At 43.6% G+C, this 19,424-nt stretch overlaps 1 protein-coding gene and 1 long non-coding RNA gene across 5 annotated transcripts in view; one reads left to right on the top strand and one right to left on the bottom strand.

Moving 5' to 3' along the window:
• STAB1 (stabilin 1) overlaps positions 1-17,514 on the bottom strand; it is a 192,822-nt gene extending 175,308 nt beyond the window's left edge. For 3 of the 4 annotated variants that reach the window (XM_056524140.1, XM_056524141.1, XM_056524144.1), the window contains exons 1-2: positions 17,311-17,514; positions 9,392-9,528 (exon numbers count right to left, since the gene is read on the bottom strand). In XM_056524140.1, the coding sequence (XP_056380115.1) occupies positions 9,392-9,528; positions 17,311-17,376 (203 nt within the window). In that variant the 5' untranslated portion in view covers positions 17,377-17,514. Of the gene's footprint in view, positions 1-1,778; positions 1,883-9,391; positions 9,529-17,310 lie in introns of those variants that run through there. The other variant, XM_056524142.1, reaches the window with a different exon arrangement.
• LOC130275769 (uncharacterized) lies at positions 2,184-17,473 on the top strand. Its single transcript, XR_008844893.1, has 3 exons — positions 2,184-2,309; positions 14,751-14,858; positions 17,339-17,473. It is a non-coding gene; the product is annotated as an uncharacterized LOC130275769 (long non-coding RNA).
• Positions 17,515-19,424: the final 1,910 nt, after the last annotated feature.

Below are 19,424 nucleotides of genomic sequence, written 5' to 3'. Positions count from 1 at the left end.
TACAGAGGAAATTCTTTACTTTTTGAATTTCTTTTTTGTGTTGTCCACAATGCTCTCTGCTGACACCTCTGTCCGTATCAGGAACTGTCCAGAGCAGCATAGGTTTGCTATGGGGATTTTCTCCTGCTCCGGACAGTTCCTGATAAGGGCATCAGGTGTCAGCAGAGAGCACTGTGGACAAGACAAAAAAGAAATTCTAAAATAAATTAATTTCCTCTGTAGCATACAGCTGCTAAAAAGTACTGAAAGGATTAAGATTTTTTAATAGAAGTAATTTACAAATCTGCTTAACTTTCTGGTACCAGTTCATAAAAAATAAATAAATGAATAAATAAATAACTGTTTTCCACCAAGTTCCCCTTTAACTTAGGTGACAGACTGACAATAATATTGCTGTTAAAGGGGTACTCCGCCCCTAGACATCTTATCCCCTATCCAAAGGATAGGGGATAAGATGTCAGATCGCCGGAGTCCCGCTGCTGGGGACCCCGGGGATCGCTGCTGCAGCACCCCGCTATCATTACTGCGCAGAGCGAGATCGCTCTGCACGTAATGACGGGCAGTACAGGGGCCAAAGCATCGTTACGTCACGGCTCCGCCCCTCGTGACATCACGGCCCGCCCCCGTCAATATAAGTCTATGGGAGGGGGCGTGGTGGTTGTCACGAGGGGCGGAGCCATGATGTCACGCTGCTCCGGCCCCTGTATTGCCTGTCATTACGCACAGAGCGAACTCGCTCTGTGCAGTAATGATGGTGGGGTGCTGCAGCAGCGATCCCCGGGGTCCCCAGCAGCAGGACCGCGGCGATCTAACATCTTATCCCCTATCCTTTGGATAGGGGATAAGATGCCAGGGGCGGAGTACCCCTTTAAAGACGTATTCCCATTCTGCAGGTGTGGTTAGGGTATGACTAAGGGCGGGGTTAGGGCGTGACTGATTGTGTGGTTAGGGGTGTGGCAATGGGTGCAGTAAGGGGAGTGGCTTGTCCCTCTATGCTCTCAGTTGGGAGGTGAATGTTCGCAGGCAGTAGTGAAGCATTGTGAAGGTTCTTTGTATATTTGGGGTGGCATTACCAGCAAATGGAGCTGGGGATTTGGTCAGGATTAATGATGTGTTCAGGGAGGAATCTGATTGGCTCCAAATTTATTCTGCAGCAGGGCAACGACCCCAAACATACAACAAATGTCATGGAAAACTAACGTCAGCATATAGGACAAGGAGTCCTGGTAGTGCTGCTATTGTTCCCACAGTGCAATGAACTTAACACCATTAAAGGGGCACTCCACTGGCCAGCATTTGGAAGTAAATGTTCTGAACGCTGTTTCCGCTCTGCGGGGGTTGGCCACGCCCCTTGTGATGTCACGGCCATGCCCCCTCAATGCAAGTCTATGGACCATAGACTTGCATTGAGAGGGCGTGGCCATGATGTCACGAGGGGCATGGCTGACCCCCGCAGAGCGGAAACAGCGTTCAGAACATTTACTTCCAAACACTGGCCAGTGGAGTGCCCCTTTAAGTCTGTCAGGGAATAAAGACAGATGGTTATGATCTATGGTTAGTTCACAAAGATATTTGGAACAACCTTCCTGCAGAATTCCTTCAAAAATCTTTGAAGGCAAAGGGAGGTCCCACCAAGTGTTGATTTGATTTATATTTCTCTTCTGCACACCTTGCATTTCGTAAATTTATCAATACTATTTTATAAGGCGTTCTTATTTTGCAGTATCATTTTTTTTTTTACACCTGCCTAAAAGTTTCGCCTAGCTACCTTAACTTACCAGATGCCGGATACCCAAAGGTGATAAATAACCACTAATGAAAGTGAATGGGGGAGATTTATCAATACCAGTGCAGAGGAAAAGTTGCTGAGTTGCCCATAGCAACCAATCAGATCTCTTCTTTCATTTTGCAGAGGCCTTGTTAAAAATGAAAGAAGGAATCTGATTGGTTGCCATGGGCAACTGGGCATTTTTTTTCCCTCTGCACAGGCTTTGATAAATCTCCCCCAATGTTGGTTAAAGGGTTTTATCCACCATTAGAGGTAAGGGCATTTGGCTAGGATATGCCATCATTTCCTGATCACTGAGGGTCCCAGGGGTGGCACCTTTACCAATCATCCAATACATAATCAATATCATTGTCATGGCTTAGTATAACCATAAATGTGCTTCATCTCCTTTTATTTCTCCTTTTAATCTGCTTGGCATCATAATAGTAATGTAATGCTGGTGGATCAGGATGAACAATTGTCTGATTGGAGGATGGATGCAGCAGATTTAGACACCATCAGATATCATCTATAGGTCAAGGTTTGTAGGCTTTCTTCTTCTTATAGCCTAGACCAGTGGTCTTCAACCTGCGGACCTCCAGATGTTGCAAAACTACAACTCCCAGCATGCCCGGACAGCCAATGGCTGTCCGGGCATGCTGGGAGTTGTAGTTTTGCAACATCTGGAGGTGCGCAGGTTGAAGACCACTGGCCTAGACCATCTTTATGTTGAACAACAATCCTTTTTTTCAGATCGTCAGAGCTCTTTGCCATAAGATGCCATGTTGAACTTCCAGTGAACAGTATTCACACCCTAGACCTCATAACACTAATGAGTCACATGACACCAGGAAGGAAAAATGACTAAAGGGTACGTTCACACTACGGAATTCCACGGTGTGAACTTAACAGTGTGAATGGGAGACCCGTTCACACTGTGGAATTCACTCTCTGTGTTAAAGGGGTTCTCTACTGGCCAGTGTTTCGGCCGCCACGTCCCCCATAGACTTGCATTGCAGGGGCGTGGCCTGACGGCATGAGGGGCACGTTCAGAACTAAATGTACCGAACGAAGCAAGAACACTGGCCTGTGGAGTACCCCTTTAACCCCTTAAGGACTGAGCCCTTTTTCACCTTAAGGACTCGGCCATTTTTTGCAAATCTGACCACTGTCACTTTAAACATTAATAACTCTGGAATGCTTTTAGTTATCATTCTGATTCCGAGTTTGTTTTTTCGTGACATATTCTACTTTAACGTAGTGGTAAAATTTTTTGGTAACTTGCATCCTTTCTTGGTGAAAAACCCCAAAATTTGATGAAAAATTTGAACATTTAGCATTTTTCTAACTTTGAAGCTCTCTGCTTGTAAGGAAAATGGATATTCAAAATAAAAAAATTTTTTATTCACATATACAATATGTCTAATTTATATTTGCATCATAAAATTGATGAGTTTTTACTTTTGGAAGACACCAGAGGGCTTCAAAGTTCCGCAGCAATTTTCCAATTTTTCACAAAATTTTGAAACTCGCTTTTTTTCAGGGACCAGTTCAGGTTTGAAGTGGATTTGAAGGGTCTTCATATTAGAAATACCCCATAAATGACCCCATTATAAAAACTGCACCCCCGAAAGTATTCAAAATGACATTCAGTAAGCGTTTTAACCCTTTACGGGTTTCACAGGAATAGCAGCAAAGTGAAGGAGAAAATACACAATCTTCATTTTTTACACTCGCATGTTCTTGTAGACCCAATTTTTGAATTTTTGCAAGGGGTAAAAAGGAGAAAATTTTTACTTGTATTTGAAACCCAATTTCTCTCGAGTAAGGACATACCTCATATGTCTATGTAAAGTGTTCGGCGGGCGCAGTAGAGGGCTCAGAAGGGAAGGAGCGTCAAATGGTTTTTGGGGGGCATGTCACCTTTAGGAAGCCCCTATGGTGCCAGAACTGCAAAAAACCCCACATGGCATACCATTTTGGAAACTAGACCCCTCGGGGAACGTAACAAGGGGTAATGTGAACCTTAATACCCCACAGGTGATTCACGACTTTTGCATATGTAAAAAAAAAAAAATGTTTTTACCTAAAATGCTTGGTTTCCCTAAAGTTTTACATTTTTAAAAAGGGTTAAAGCAGAAAATACCCGCCAAAATTTGAAGCCCAATTTCTCCCGATTCAGAAAACACCCCATATGGGGGTGAAAAGTGCTCTGTTGGCGCACTACAGGTCTCAGAAGAGAAGGAGTCACATTTGGCTTTTTGAAAGCAAATTTTGCTCTGGGGGCATGCCGCATTTAGGAAGCCCCTATGGTGCCAGGACCGCAAAAAAAACCCACATGGCATACCATTTTGGAAACTAGAGCCCTCGGGGAATGTAACAAGGGGTTAAGTGAACCTTAATACCCCACAGGCGTTTCACGACTATTGCATATGTAAAAAAAAATAAAAACATTTTTACCTAAAATGCTTCTTTTCCCAAAAACTTTACATTTTTAAAAAGGGTAAAAGCAGAAAATACCCCCCAAAATTTGAAGCCCAATTTCTCCCGAGTACGGCGATACCCCATATGTGACCCTAAACTGTTGCCTTGAAATACGACAGGGCTCCAAAGTGAGAGCGCCATGCGCATTTGAGGCCTAAATTAGGGATTGCATAGGGGTGGACATAGGGGTATTCTACGCCAGTGATTCCCAAACAGGGTGCCTCCAGCTGTTGCAAAACTCCCAGCATGCCTGGACAGTCAACGGCTGTCCGACAATACTGGGAGTTGTTGTTTTGCAACAGCTGGAGGCTCCGTTTTGGAAACCATGGCGTACCAGACGTTTTTCATTTTTATTGGGGAGGGGAGGGGGGCTGTGTAGGGGTATGTGTATATGTAGTGTTTTTTTACTTTTTATTTTATTTTTTGTGGTAGTGTAGTGTAGTGTTTTTAGGGTACAGTCACACGGGCGGGGGTTCACAGTAGTTTCTCGCTGGCAGTTTGAGCTGTTGCAGAAAATTAGCTGCAGCTCAAACTTGCAGCCCGATACTTACTGTAAGCCTCCGCCCATGTGAGTGTACCCTGTACATTCACATTGGGGGGGACATCCAGCTGTTGCAAAACTACAACTCCCAGCATGCGCTGACAGACTGTACATGCGGAGAGTTTTAGTTTTGCAACAACTGTAGGCACACTGGTTATGTATCACGGAGTTTGTGACCTTACTCAGTGTTTCAAAACCAGTGTGCCTCCAGCTGTTGCAAAACTACAACTCCCAGCATGTACGGTGCATGGTGTAAGGTGACTGCTGGGAGTTGTAGTTTGCAACTGCTGGAGGCATACCGGTCGTGAAACACTGAGTTAGGTAAAAAAAAAAAACTCTAAGTTTCACAACCAGTGTGCCTTCAGCTGTTGCAAAACTACAACTCTCAGCAGTCACCGACAGCCAACGGGCATGCTGGGAGTTGTAGTTATGCAACCAGCAGATGCACCACTACAACTCCCAGCATGCACTTTAGCTGTTTGTGCAAGCTGGGAGTTGTAGTTATACAACAGCTGAAGGCACACTTTTCCATAGAAAAAATGTGCCTCCAGCTGTTGCAAAACCATAAGTCCCAGCATGCCCATAAGGGAATGCTTGGAGTTGTGGTGGTCTGCCTCCTGCTGTTGCATAACTACAGCTCCCAGCATGCCCTTTTTGCATGCTGGGAGCTGTTGCTAAGCAAAAGCAGGAGGCTGTAACTCACCTCCTGCTGCTGCTCCATCGCAGGCTGTCCCTCGCCGCCGCCGTCGCTCCTGGGGCCCCGATCTCAACATGGACGCCGGGGATCGGGGTCCCCAGCACCCGGGGTCGTCTTCCCGCACCCGCTTACGCCCTCCGGGAGTGACGCCCGCAGCAGGCGCCCTGATTGGTCGGCCGACGAATCAGGGCGATCGTGAGGTGGCACCAGTGCCACCTCACCCCTGCAGGCTCTGGCTGTTCGGGACCGTCAGAGACGGCCCCGAACAGCCAGTAATTCCGGGTCACCGGGTCACTGGAGACCCGATTGACCCGGAATCGCCGCAGATCGCTGGACTGAATTGTCCAGCGATCTGCGGCGATCGCCGACATGGGGGGGCATAATGACCCCCCTGGGCGATATGCCGGGATGCCTGCTGAACGATTTCAGCAGGCATCCGGCTCCGGTCCCCAACCGGCTAGCGGTGGGGGCCGGAATTCCCACGGGCGTATGGATACGCCCTGCGTCCTTAAGAGGTTTAAGGAAGTCGGTCATCAGTGTCACCTGCACTATTCTGACAGGTAGGCCCTGATGATAACCATACTTGGGGCACAGGCGAAGCTTCCTGATGTCACTGCTGCTGTGGGCTCCACAGAGAAGCAGCAGCAGTTACGTCAGGACTCAGGAGGCTCCGCGCATGTCCCAAGCTGGCCCCAGAACGGAAGATACGGAGGAAAATAGCAGGAGAACTGGAACACAGAGTGGGGCAGGTAAGTATGGTTATCTGTCTGTATGGATAGGTTAGTGCATGTGACACTGATGACAGTTTTCCTTTAAGGGGCTAGTGGTTTTTGGGCCTTAGTGTAGCACTGTGTGCCTTCTATTTCATATAATGGTAAATGGAGGTTACCACACATGGTGCACATGGTGACATTTCTGCTTGTGGAATTCCACTTCAAATTAAAGCCCATAGACTTCTATAGGATTCAGCACTCCCATTCACACTTCTGAATTTCTGCTTGCGGAATTCCACTACAGGGATGTAAAGTTAGTGTAGTTCATAATATAGTGTCTGTACCCGTGTTTCATGGTGGTCTCACAATTCTTATGTGATCTTTGCCCCCATGTTTAATTTTAACAGCATACAAAATGAGTGTCGTCACAGGTTTTTCCAGATTGCAGTGTGGCTCGAGACATTACATCACTAGTCAGGTGTTCAGAGGGAGCCTATCTGCTTCAATGGGTGGAGTGATGGTTGCAAGAATTGTAGTTTTGCAAGAGCTGGAGGCACCCTGGTCAGAAGACACTTGGCTATTGCATGGAAAGGATCACTGTTGTGATTTAATGGGTGGGGTGGCTGATGTGTAGGAGGGAGAAAAGTAACCTCACACTTACAAACAAGGAATCATGGGACTTGTAGTTTGATGGAACATGGGGAGGTTGTCACGGGCGATCAAGAGAAGGCGGAGCAACTGAATGGGTTCTTTAGTTCTGTATACACTATGGAAAAAGGAGCTGACATTGGCCAGGTCAGTGCTGGTAACACATCATGTAATGTACTGAACTGGCTTAATGTAGAGATGGTACAAGGTAAGTTAAGTAAAGTAAATGTAAGCAAATCTCCAGGGACGGATGGACTACACCCAAGAGTTCTTAGAGAGGTAAGTTCAGTAATATCTGTACCCCTGTTCATGATATTTAGAGATTCTCTGGTGTCTGGTATTGTGCCAGGGGACTGGCGCAGGGCGAATGTGGTGCCAATCTTCAAGAAGGGCTCTAGGTCTTCGCCAGGCAATTATAGACCGGTAAGTCTAACGTGCATTGTGGGTAAATTGTTTGAAGGACTTATAAGGGATTACATACAGGAATACATAGGGGATAATAGTATTATAAGTGATAGCCAGCATGGGTTTACTAAGGATAGAAGTTGTCAAACCAATCTAATTTGCTTTTATGAAGAGGTGAGTAGAAGCCTTGACAGAGGAATGGCTGTGGATATAGTGTTTCTGGATTTTGCCAAAGCGCTTGATACTGTCCCTCACAGACGTCTGACAGGTAAGTTAAGGTCTTTGGGCTTGGAAACTTTAGTTTGTAACTGGATTGAACACTGGCTCATGGATCGTACCCAGAGAGTGGTGGTCAATGATTCGTACTCTGATTGGTCCCCGGTTATTAGTGGTGTACCCCAAGGTTCAGTACTGGGACCGCTGTTGTTTAATTTATTTATCAATGATATAGAGGATGGTATTAACAGCTCTGTTTCTATCTTTGCAGATGACACCAAGCTTTGTAGCACGGTACAGTCTATAGAGGATGTGTATAAGTTACAAGATGACTTGGATAGACTAAGTGTCTGGGCATCCACTTGGCAAATGAGGTTCAATGTGGATAAATGTAAAGTTATGCATCTGGGTACTAATAACCTGCATGCATCGTATGTCTTAGGGGGGATTAAACTGGCAGAGTCACTGGTAGAGAAGGATCTGGGTGTACTTGTAGATCACAGACTACAGAATAGCATGCAATGTCAGGCTGCTGCTTCCAAAGCCAGCAGGATATTGTCATGTATAGAAAGAGGCATGGACTCAAGGGACAGGGACATAATACTCCCCCTTTATAAAGCATTGGTACGGCCTCACCTGGAATATGCTGTTCAGTTTTGGTCGCCTGTTCATAAAAGGGACACTGCGGAGTTGGAAAGGGTGCAGAGACGAGCGACTAAACTAATATGGGGCATGGAACATCTTAGCTATGAGGAGCGATTAAAGGAGTTACAATTGTTTAGTCTTGAGATGAGACGTTTAAGGGGGATATGATAAACGTATATAAGTATATTAATGGCCCATACAAAAAATATGGAGAAAAACTGTTCCAGGTTAAACCCCCCCCCAAAGGACGAGGGGGCACTCCCTCCGTCTGGAGAAGAAAAGGTTTAGTCTAAAGGGGCGACACGCCTTCTTTACCGTGAGGACTGTGAATTTATGGAACGGTCTACCTCAGGAACTGGTCACAGCAGGAACAATTAACAGCTTTAAAACAGGGTTAGATACATTCCTGGAACAAAATAACATTAATGCTTATGCAGAATTATAAAACTACATCCCTTTCCCTTATCCCCTTACACCCTTCCCTTCAATTCCCTGGTTGGACTTGATGGACGTATGTCTTTTTTCAACCATTCTAACTATGTAACTATGCTTCAACAGGAAATAGCCATTTCACAAAAAGATAGCCTGAGTAATGGTAACCTCACAACATAGCCATTTAGCCCCAAGACAAGCGCAGATCCTTCCTAAGCATTTCCATTACTGTCTGCCAGGTACATACTAAAATCACCTTATGGTGGAGAACCCCTTCATCGGAAATAAACAGATGTTTTGAAGGCTAATAATGGATGTTAACTGTATGTTACTTTATATGCTAGTTTTACAAAAGCTTTTATCATTTTATTTCCGTTAACATCAGCTCCACATCCTTTTGTGTCAATAATGTACATTTCATACCGGATATGAACAACGCTGATGTGGACATAGCCTAACAGGTGGCACCAGAAGGCACGCTCTCCTCCTTTCTTGTCTAAGGCTCCACACTCCTTTTGACACTTTTCTTTAGGAGAAAATTCCCTAATTCTGTCCGCAAAAAAGTCCTCCCTGCAGCCAGCCAGCTAGCAGCCTGCTCTTTACTGGTGAGGGGCAAGAAGCCAAAAAGTTTGGGATCTCTTCCTTCTGGAGGAGAATTTGGTTTGACCAATAACCCTGAGTTTTGTTTCAAAGCTCTTCAAAGGTGCTGGACATTGATTGGCACGGATGGTACCTATTATAGATGGCACCATTGAGCAGGTTCTCTTCCTTCTGGAGGATGGCTACTTTGTATAGAAACCAACAGCAGCCACACTTGGTAAAGATGGCACCAGCATTCTTACCTGCATCCAGTGTTTCCTATTCCAGAGGTTTTTTTCACAACACCTTTAGGACAGGAATACTTGAGGGAGGCGGCACATGACATACATTCAGAGTCCGTCTTTAGATTTATTTTCTCATCGCAGCGTTTGGTTTTCAGCTGTAATAAGAAATATGTGAAGATTCATAAAAGAGAACTGGACTCACGAAGCATCTAGCATAGAAATCTTTTTACAAGCATATATTTGCATCTATCTAAACTAATGGTACATTTACACGTGTGTATTTTTCTGCAGATTTTATCAATGACTTTCCAGCCGTAAATCAAAAGCACATCCGCACGTCTGACTGTATCCTTCGTGCTGGTTTACATAACGGATTTCATTAAAGGGGTACTCCACTCCCCAGCATTCAGAACATTTAGTTCCGAACGCTGAGTGCAGGCTTCAGGGGTCACCGCGCCCCCCTCATGATGTCACGCCTTGCCCCATCAATGCAAGTCTCCCATAGACTTGCATTGAGGGGGCATGGTGTGATGTCACAAGGGGGCGTGAAGACCCCTGAAGCCTGCACCCAGCATTCAGAACTATATGTTCCAAATGCTGGGGAGTGGAGTACCCCGTTAAAGTAAGCAACATGTTTTCTGCTACAAGTTTGAATAGGCACGGGCTCTCCAATGCAGATTTTTGGCAGCAGCATCGGTCTTTTGCCTTATGGTACGTTCACACATGCATATTTTATTGTGTATTTTAGTGCAGATTTTCTGCTGATGATTTTCCTACCCATTGACTTTAATTGAATCAAGAAGAAAATCTACAGCAAGATATGCATGTGTGAACATACCCTTTGGACGCATGCACACTATGGAATTTCCTCCTGGAGAAATTCTGGTGCCGCAGCCTCTCATTGTCTTCAATGGGATTTTGCTGCTCTGTGCACAGTGCTAAATTTCCACCACGGAAATTCAAAATTTGGATTCCGCCGTAAGAATGAACATGTTTGTTCTTTCGGCAGAATTCTACCTGGAGAGCATTACCATCAATAGGGACGGCGCATCTCCATTCGGTCATAGCGCCAATTTATTTGGCAGCTCCGGCTGCACAAGGAATGACTTGCTAGAATTTTTTCGGTCGGATATTCCGTAATGTGCACACACCCTAAGGCACAGATCACACGGACATCCTGGAATTCTATTATTTTTTTATCTGCAAAAAGAAGCGTAAAAAAAAACAAAAAAAACAAACAAAGATTGAACAAAAGGAATTCCATCGTTCGAATGAATGAACATGTTTATTTTTTCGGCAGAACACGAATTATGGAATTTCCGCCACAGAATAGTACCATTTGTGGTCATCAATGAAGCATCTTTTTTACTATTCTCTTTTTATTGGCAGCACTAAAAACATCCTGCGCATTTAGGTAACATATATATGTAACATGAGTTGCTTGTATGTACATAAGGATTAGCACTATTCCAGTGTTCAAATCTGTGACATCCTCTTCCTTTTGGGATATCCTGCCTAATGTCACTGACTATTCAGAGGATGACCTAGTCTGCACTATTCCTGTATTTGGGAGGTGGCACCAGAGATGATCTAAAGAGAAAATATCTTTAGTAAGATGAACAGCCATTTTGGAGGCATAGTTTTTTAGCCTGAACCTTGACTCACAAACTGCCATTACTTCTGTCCCGTTCATTACAAAGAGGCGCTGCTGTACAGGCACGGATAATGCTATACTAAAAATGGGGCACAGACGAACCGACTGCTTACTGTGCAATTGTTTTGTTTTCGATACAATAATCAGTGTATCACTTATGCAACAAACCTGGAAACCGAAGCTACTATGTAACTGCGCTATAGGCTCCTAAACTTATGCAAAAGTACAACATCCAGTATCCTTGGACACCTGAAAGCTGCATATTCATGGGGAGGGGGGGGATCCGATGGTGCCCTATTGCATTGACTGTCCCCCTAACAAAACCATAGACTGCAATCATATCCATAGATTGTCAATGGGCCACAGACATTAAGGCAAAGTTTTTATTTGTGTTTTTTTTTTTTTTATTCAACGCTGCATGGCGTTTTTTCGGCCAAAAAACGCTGCGGCCAGATGTTAGCTGTAAATCAATGAGAAATCGCTAAATTATTTTTCCACTTGGCATTTTTCAGTTTGGCACTTTTTTTTTTTAATCCTTTTGGTGTTTTTAAATTTTTTTGGCGTTTTTCAGCTCCTTGACGGTTTTGCAAAATCGCAGCATGTTGAGCCACTGGCCTTTTTTTCCCTGAAATTGTGGCGTTTTTCTCCCATGGAAGTCTATGGGAGTAAAAAAACACCAAGAAAAACACCAAGAAAAACGCCATGTGGGTTTTAACTTTGGCATTTTTTCAGGCGGCTTTTATTCTTTTTTGGACTTAAGCGATCCAAAAAAGTGATGGAGACACCTTTTTTAATAACATTTCGTAGGGTACAATTTAAAAAAATTATAATAATAAAAAAGATACAGTAGTGATGGAAAAAATTGTATCTAACGAAATTTATCTTTTTTATTACAAAATTTTTATTACTTTTTAAACAGGGAACACTTTATGTGGGCGGGCAGGGCACTAAAAATGTAGCCGGCAATAATAAAAATGTAGTGTGTGTGTGTGTGTGTTTTTCACTTTTTATTTTTTTTTAGGTAGTACTACGACTCCCAGCATGGAACACACTGTTCCATGATGGGAGTAGTAGTACCTGTAATAATTGACAGATCGCCCGTTGCGATCCTCCTGTATAATGTATAGATGCGGCCGCTCTTCTATGGTCCCCTGCACTGCCGTATATTTATATATATATATATACACCTATTCATATTTCTCGCAGAGAGCGGTGATTGGTCAGATGGTTCCAGCCAATCACAACTCTCTGTAGGAAATATGAATAGGTTTATATATACGTCAGTGCAGGGGACTATAGAAGAGCAGCCAGCCGCATCTATACATTATACAGGAGGATCACAGCAGGTGTCAGGAGTGACATCCACTGTGATCTTTCCTTAACTGCAGGTACTAATACTTCCAACATGGAGCACACTCTGCTCCATACTGGGAGCTGTAGTACCTGCATTAATAAACAGATAGTCAGGTGTGAGAAGTTACACTCGCTGCGATCTGTCTATTAATGCAGGTACTACAGCTCCCATCATGGAGCAGAGTGTGCTCCATGTTGGGAGTAGTAGTACCTGCAGGTAAGAACAGATCACAGCGGGTGTCACCACTGACACCCGCTGCGATCGTCCTGTCTATAGCAGAGATGCGGAGCGGCTCTATACAGCGCTCGCTTCTCTGCACTATTCTCCTGATGGCCACTCACTCATTCATATTTCCCTCTGTGAGCTGTGATTGGCTGCAACATCCGGCCAATCCCCACTCTGGGCGGAAAATATGAATGAGTGATGTTCTATTCACATCACTGGCCGGAGTACAGAGCAGAGATGCGAGCGCTGTATAGAGCCGCTCCACATCTCTGCTATATTATGGAAGATCGCATCGGGTGTCAGACTGACACCCGGGGCGATATGTCTATTAGTACAGGTACTACTACTCTCATCATGGAACAGTCTGTTCCACGCTGAGAGATTTAGTACTATCTAAAAAATGTGAAAAATAGAGATAAAAAAATGAAACACACACTTTATTAAAAAATAAATAAAATTTAGTCATAAAAAATATAAATTCCGTTAAATAAATTTTTTTCCATCACTACTGCATCCTTTTATTTATTTATTTTTTTTTTTTGGGGTACCCAACAAATTTTGGGTACCAAAAAAAATAACTGCAAAGGTGCCAAAAATGCAATTTCCACACAAAAAGAAAAAAACGCCAGAAAAAACGCCAGATGCAGGAAATTGCACTGCCGTTTTTTCAGGCGTTTTTTGCAAACAAAAAAACGCAGGACAAAAAAACAAGTAGAAACTTAGCCTAATGATTTCCCCCTTGAGAATTAAGATGTGATGACCAGTTGACAGTATATTCCCTTATTAGCATATCGACTGGAAAAACGAATGGTACTGATAGCTTGGGAAAGGGTTGAGAGGGTCAAAAACAAATGATCAAACTTGTGAAGAGGCAGCTCTACATGAAGACAGATTATGATTTTGAAAGGGCCCACAGGTCCACCTTGTAGACGATTTGATGTGAACTGGCTTATCTGGTAAGTCCCCTTCCCACAACCTAAAGATAAGAAGCTTCTCTGTGTATCAGGGCTTTAGGGCAAGTTAATAGAGAGTCATTTTGTGCAGTTTAGAAAAATTAAAGGGGTACTCCAGTGAGAATTTTTTTTTTTCACTGGACAGTTCCTGACTAGAGATGAGCGAACTTACAGTAAATTCGATTTGTCACGAACTTCTCGGCTCGGCAGTTGATGACTTATCCTGCATTAATGAGTTCAGCTTTCAGGTGCTCCGGTGGGCTGGAAAAGATGGATACAGTCCTAGGAAAGAGTCTCCTAGTACTGTATCCACCTTTTCCAGCCCACGGGAGCACCTGAAAGCTGAACTAATTTATGCAGGATAAGTCATCAATTACCACGCCGAGAAGTTGGTGACGAATCGAATTTACTGTAAGTTCGCTCATCTCTATTCCTGACATGGACAGCGGTGTCAGCAGGTGCCAGAAAGGTATACATTTATATTTGTATACTACTTCTATTTAAAAATCTTAATCCTTCCAGTACTTAGCTGCTGTATGCTCCACAAGAAGTTGTGTAGATCTTTTCTGTCTGACCACAGTGCTCTCTGCTGGCACCTCTGTCCATGTCAGGAACTGTCAGCAAATCTCCATAGCAAACCTATCCTGCTCTGGACAGTTCCTGACATGGATAGTGGTGTCAGCAGAGAGCACTGTGGTCAGACAGAAAAGTCGTCCAAAAAGAAAAGAACTTCCTCTGGAGCATACAGCAGCGGATAAGTACTGGAAGGATTAGGATTTTTAAATAGAAGTCGTTTACAAATCTGTTCAACTTTCCAACGGTTTTCCACTTGAGTACCCCTTTAAATTTACAAATTATATTCGGTTCAGCTCATTCTGCTCTGTAACATGGCAGCTGTAGACCGGACTGCATTTTTATGGCGACATGTTCCCATTAAGCCATTAGTCCATTATCTGTCAGGAGATAGACATAAGTACAGCCATGCTGGGAATCTGTAGGGCAGTGTTTTCCAAACAACGCATCTCCAGCTGTTGCAAAACTACAACCCCCAGCATGCCCAGACAGCCGAAGGCTGTCTGGGCATGCTGGGGGTTGTAGTTTTGCAACAGCTGGAGGCAGACTGTTTAAAATAGTGTTCCATAGTGTATCCCATTCTCAGACCATATACGAATTGTAGCTTTCTAATACTAGGGGAGCTGGAAGGACTTCTCTTCGGTGGTCACCTCTGCGGCTTTTCAGCGATTCTGTTTATGACTGATAACAGATATTCTGTCCTTAAAACGCTGTATCGGGATGTGGGTAAGTAACTGGCTCAGTGATAGGTAACAGAGGGTGGTTATTAACGGTACTTATTCTGATTGGGTGACTGTTAGTAGGCAGGCACCATAGGAGGCAGTATTGGACACTATTAGGGAACCGGATTACAGGAAAGACTATGTCTGGGCATACTAGATCCTCCATAGCTCTGCCCTGGCTAATAGACTGAGTTCTGCAGAGAAGGTTTACTTCTCATTGGTCCAGATTCACTAACTGGGTATTAGACATTTTTTTTTTTTTTTTAAACCAGCCAGTAGAGATGAGCGAACTTACAGTAAATTCGATTCGTCACGAACTTCTCGGCTCGGCGGTTGCTGACTTTTCCTGCATAAATTAGTTCAGCTTTCCGGTGCTCCAGTGGGCTGGAAAAGGTGGATACAGTCATAGGACTGTATCCACCTTTTCCCAGCCCACTGGAGCACGGAAAGCTGAACTAATTTATGCAGGAAAAGTCAGCAACCGCCGAGCCGAGAAGTTCGTGACGAATCGAATTTTACTGTAAGTTGGCTCATCTCTACCAGCCAGCCATATTAGAGATGCGTTCATCACATGTACAGGATCTGCTGCATATTTCCCTGCTTATTTGTTGCAGCTGATTTTGCTACCCATTGAAGTCAGTGGATAGTAAAATCAGGAGCAGAAAATATGCAGCAGATCCTGTACTTGTGAATGTACCCTTAGGGCCTATTCACACATACAGTATCCTGCGCATATTTAATGCACAGGATTTGAAGCTGCAGATTTTGAAGTCTGTGTTCAGTCATTTCGTTTACATTGAACGCTGCAGCTTTAAATCCTCAGCATCAAATACGCACAGGATACTGTATCATTTGAATACATCCTTAATGGGTATTTCCTGTTTTTAATTTTTTATGATGATAGGGACTCTAATTTTCGGCACCCATGATCTGCTGTTTAAAGAGGCAGCTATGCCCAGCGAACACCACGTCTTCTTATTTGCTTACCAGGCAGAGCTCTGTATTATAGTGGCAGCTGTACTTGGCATTACAATTTGGTTACAATGCTATGTTGTACAGGACAGTGTAAACAATAATGGAAACATAGCTCCTTTAAATAACTGATCCACAGGGGTGCGGAGAATGGGACCCCCACCGATCTAAAAATGATAGCCTGTTAAAGGGATATTCCAGGCAAAACCTTTTTTATATATACTATATATATATATAGTATATATATATATATTATATATATATATATATAGCAACTGGCTCCGGAAAGGTTAAACAGATTTGTAAATTACTTCTATTAAAAAATCTTAATCCTTCCAATAGTTATTAGCTTATTAAGTTTTCTGTCTAACTGCTCAATGATGATGTCACGTCCTGGGAGCTGTGCATGATGGGAGAATATCCCCATAGGAACTGCACAGCTCCCGGGACGTGAGTCATCAGAGAGCAGTTAGACAGAAAACAAGCAACTCAACTTCAGAAGCTAATAACTATTGGAAGAATTAAGATTTTTTAATAGAAGTAGTTTACAAATCTGTTTAACTTTCCGGAGCCAGTTGATATATAAAAAAAAGTTTTGGCCTGGAATACCCCTTTAATGTTAAAAAACAGAAAAACCCCATTTAGGGTAGGATCACACATAGTGTATACGCTGCATTATTTTCGTTATTGATTGACTTCAATGGGTAGGAAAATACACAGCAGCACGTGTGACTCTACCCTTAAAGGAGATCTCCGGTGAAAAATAACTTATCCCCAATCCGCAGTATAGGGGATAAGTAGCAGATCGGGGGGGGGGGGGGGGGGGGGTCCGACCACTGGGGCCCCCGGCGATCACTGGGATGGGACACAAAGCTCAGTGAGGAGCGTGTGCTGCAGCCGGCACATGCTCCAGTCATTCCTATGGGAGTGTCGAAAAGTACAGAGTACTGTTCTTGGGCATCATTGGTGCTCCCACAGAAATGAATGGAGCGCGTGTCGTCTACTGGTTCCTCACTGAGAGCGCCAAAGTCCTGTCCTGGTGATCACGATTGACCCCAGCGCTCAGGCCCCCTGGCGATAACCTGCTTACCCTCCTTCCTGTGGATAGGGGATAAGTAGATTTTCGCTGGAGTACTCCTTTAAAGTTGCTTGTCCTTCACATCTCTGTTACACACCTCTGCTGTCCATAGCAGCTGCTTTAGCCAATTGTCATTCCTACTGATGCCGCGCGTCATGACCAACTCACTTGACGCTCATCCCTGCACACACAGACGTGCAAACAGAGATGCAGGGAGAAACCTGCTCCGAGGGTACAATGAGGTTGGGTGTTGTAGTTTTGCAACAGCTGGAGGCACCCTAGTTGGAAAACACTGACTTAGGTTGCTAAGCAAATAAAGAAGTGATTCCCATCGGAGCAAATGTCCTTTGGTACAACAATGAATGAAATCAAATAGTATTTCCATTCTAAGCAAAAGAAAACTTACAGTTTGTGGCAATACCATTCCTATACAGGCCATTGAAAGGACGACGACAAATCCAAAGAGGAGCATTCTGAGAGCCTTAGGTAGTACCTCATCGGCCACCACAGGTCCAAACCTTGTCAATGGGACTTTCACAGCTAAGTGAGTGCTATGTGGACATTGCTGCAGGAGCCGGGCTGGCTACAATGATCTGCATCTGGTCAACCAATAAACACAAAACTCAACCTCCTCATTTCCTTTACACCAACTAACGGGGAGAACAGAAACAACTCCGGACTTCCTTTGTACTATCAGTTCAAAAAACATGCAAGGAAACTTAAATCTCCTCAGAAAAAAAGGGCACCTAGTGAAATTGTTAGAAATGATGAGAAAGCATTAAGAGGAATGTGTCTGTGACCACAAACACACATGAATTTAAATAATTTCATATATAATGTTACTTTAAATGGGCACCGTCAGAATCAAATACTTTTTATATGTTGTTACTGAAAAAAATTAAAAGACCTTTTGTTTATTTTTTTTTTTTATATTTAATAAAGAAACAGCTCCTGAAAATCCCCCCACTAGGGGTCCCCATACCTATTAGGACACTAACCAGTCCTGCTGCAGCATCAGGTTTGTCCATGAGTCATAGACAAGAGATGGACAAGATTGCATGAGCAGACGAGCCAATCACCTCCCACCACCACAAGGAGGGACACACCCCCTTTCCCTGAGAGGATTAGGTTCACATGGTCAGGATTAGGTACTGAGTAACACATACATTTTTTTTTTGTGGGATCTGACAAGTACCCTTAAAGATTAACACAGAATGTCAGTACTAATAAACTATATCAACTAATATGTATTTACATATCTTTTTAAACACACACATAAAAACATTACTCATACGTACTAATAAAAAAATAATTAAATTCTGTTCATTAAAACAAAAAATTGCCTCCATAGCCCTGATGACATGGCTGGTGCCACAAAACATGTAGGGGAGGCAAAGGGTTAATATTTTAATCATCAGTATCCCGGTCCATTTTCTTAGTGTGTACTGCAGACACCCTTTATCAAGACTTTGAGATATTGATCAGTGGACTGTGATCTAGGTTCACACTTGTTCATACATAGGAAGCTCCAGACCAAAAAACTTTGAGTGGGCAGCACCCACTGAATCTATCGGCCTAGGACCACACGGACAGACTCACTCACGTCCTCACAGACTCAACGACAAGTTCATTCTTTTGGCGATGGAATTTCAGGGGCGGTTGGAGATTTCGGACAATGTGTACAAGTGAATGACCTGTAGATGTATACCATACGTCAGAGCTAAATATTTGGTGAAAGGGTGAAAAAAGAAAATTTTTTTTTTTTTAATCAACTGGTGCCAGAAAGTTATACAGATTTGTAAATGACTTCTATTAAAAAATCTTTGGAACAGGAAAGGGAAAAATGATCCTTAATAGGCGCAATAAACAGCAGTGAAGGAGATTTCAATGGTCATCCATCATTCATATAAAGATATTTATTGAGCACACAGTAGCAACACATTTCTTGCCCGGATCGGGCACTTCCTCTGGCGAATGCTGATACCGGAGGATCCAGGCTGCATTCAGCACACTGCATCATCACTCGAGCTCATCTAGGTGTTGTGCCCATAGCGCAACACCATCTGGTAAGTGGAACACCAACCCCTTCCCTTACCCCAAGGTCTTGAAGTATTACACTAGGGGCGAGTGTCCTTTTTTCTTTTTGTCTTGCATTAAAAAATCTTTAGCCTTCCAGTACTTATCAGCTGCTGTATACTACAGAGAAAGTTGCGTAGTTCTTTCCAGTCTGACCACAGTGCTCTCTGGTGACACCTCTGTCCGTGTCAAGAACTGTCCACAGCAGGAGAGGTTTGCTATGGGGATTTGCTCCTACTCTAGACAATTCCTGGCACGGACAGAGGTGTCAGCAAAGAGCACTGTGGTCAGACTGGAAAGAACTACACAACTTCCTCTGGAGCATCCAGCAGCTGATAAGTACTGGAAGGATTAAGATTTTTAAATAGAAGTAATTTACAGATCTGTATAACTTTCTGGCACCAGTTGATTAAAAAAATGTATATATTTCCACCGGAGTACCCC

This window comes from Hyla sarda, chromosome 6, assembly GCF_029499605.1.
Source record: "Hyla sarda isolate aHylSar1 chromosome 6, aHylSar1.hap1, whole genome shotgun sequence".
NCBI classification, from domain to species: Eukaryota; Metazoa; Chordata; class Amphibia; order Anura; family Hylidae; genus Hyla; species Hyla sarda.
This window is presented reverse-complemented; position numbering and strand designations above follow the sequence as displayed.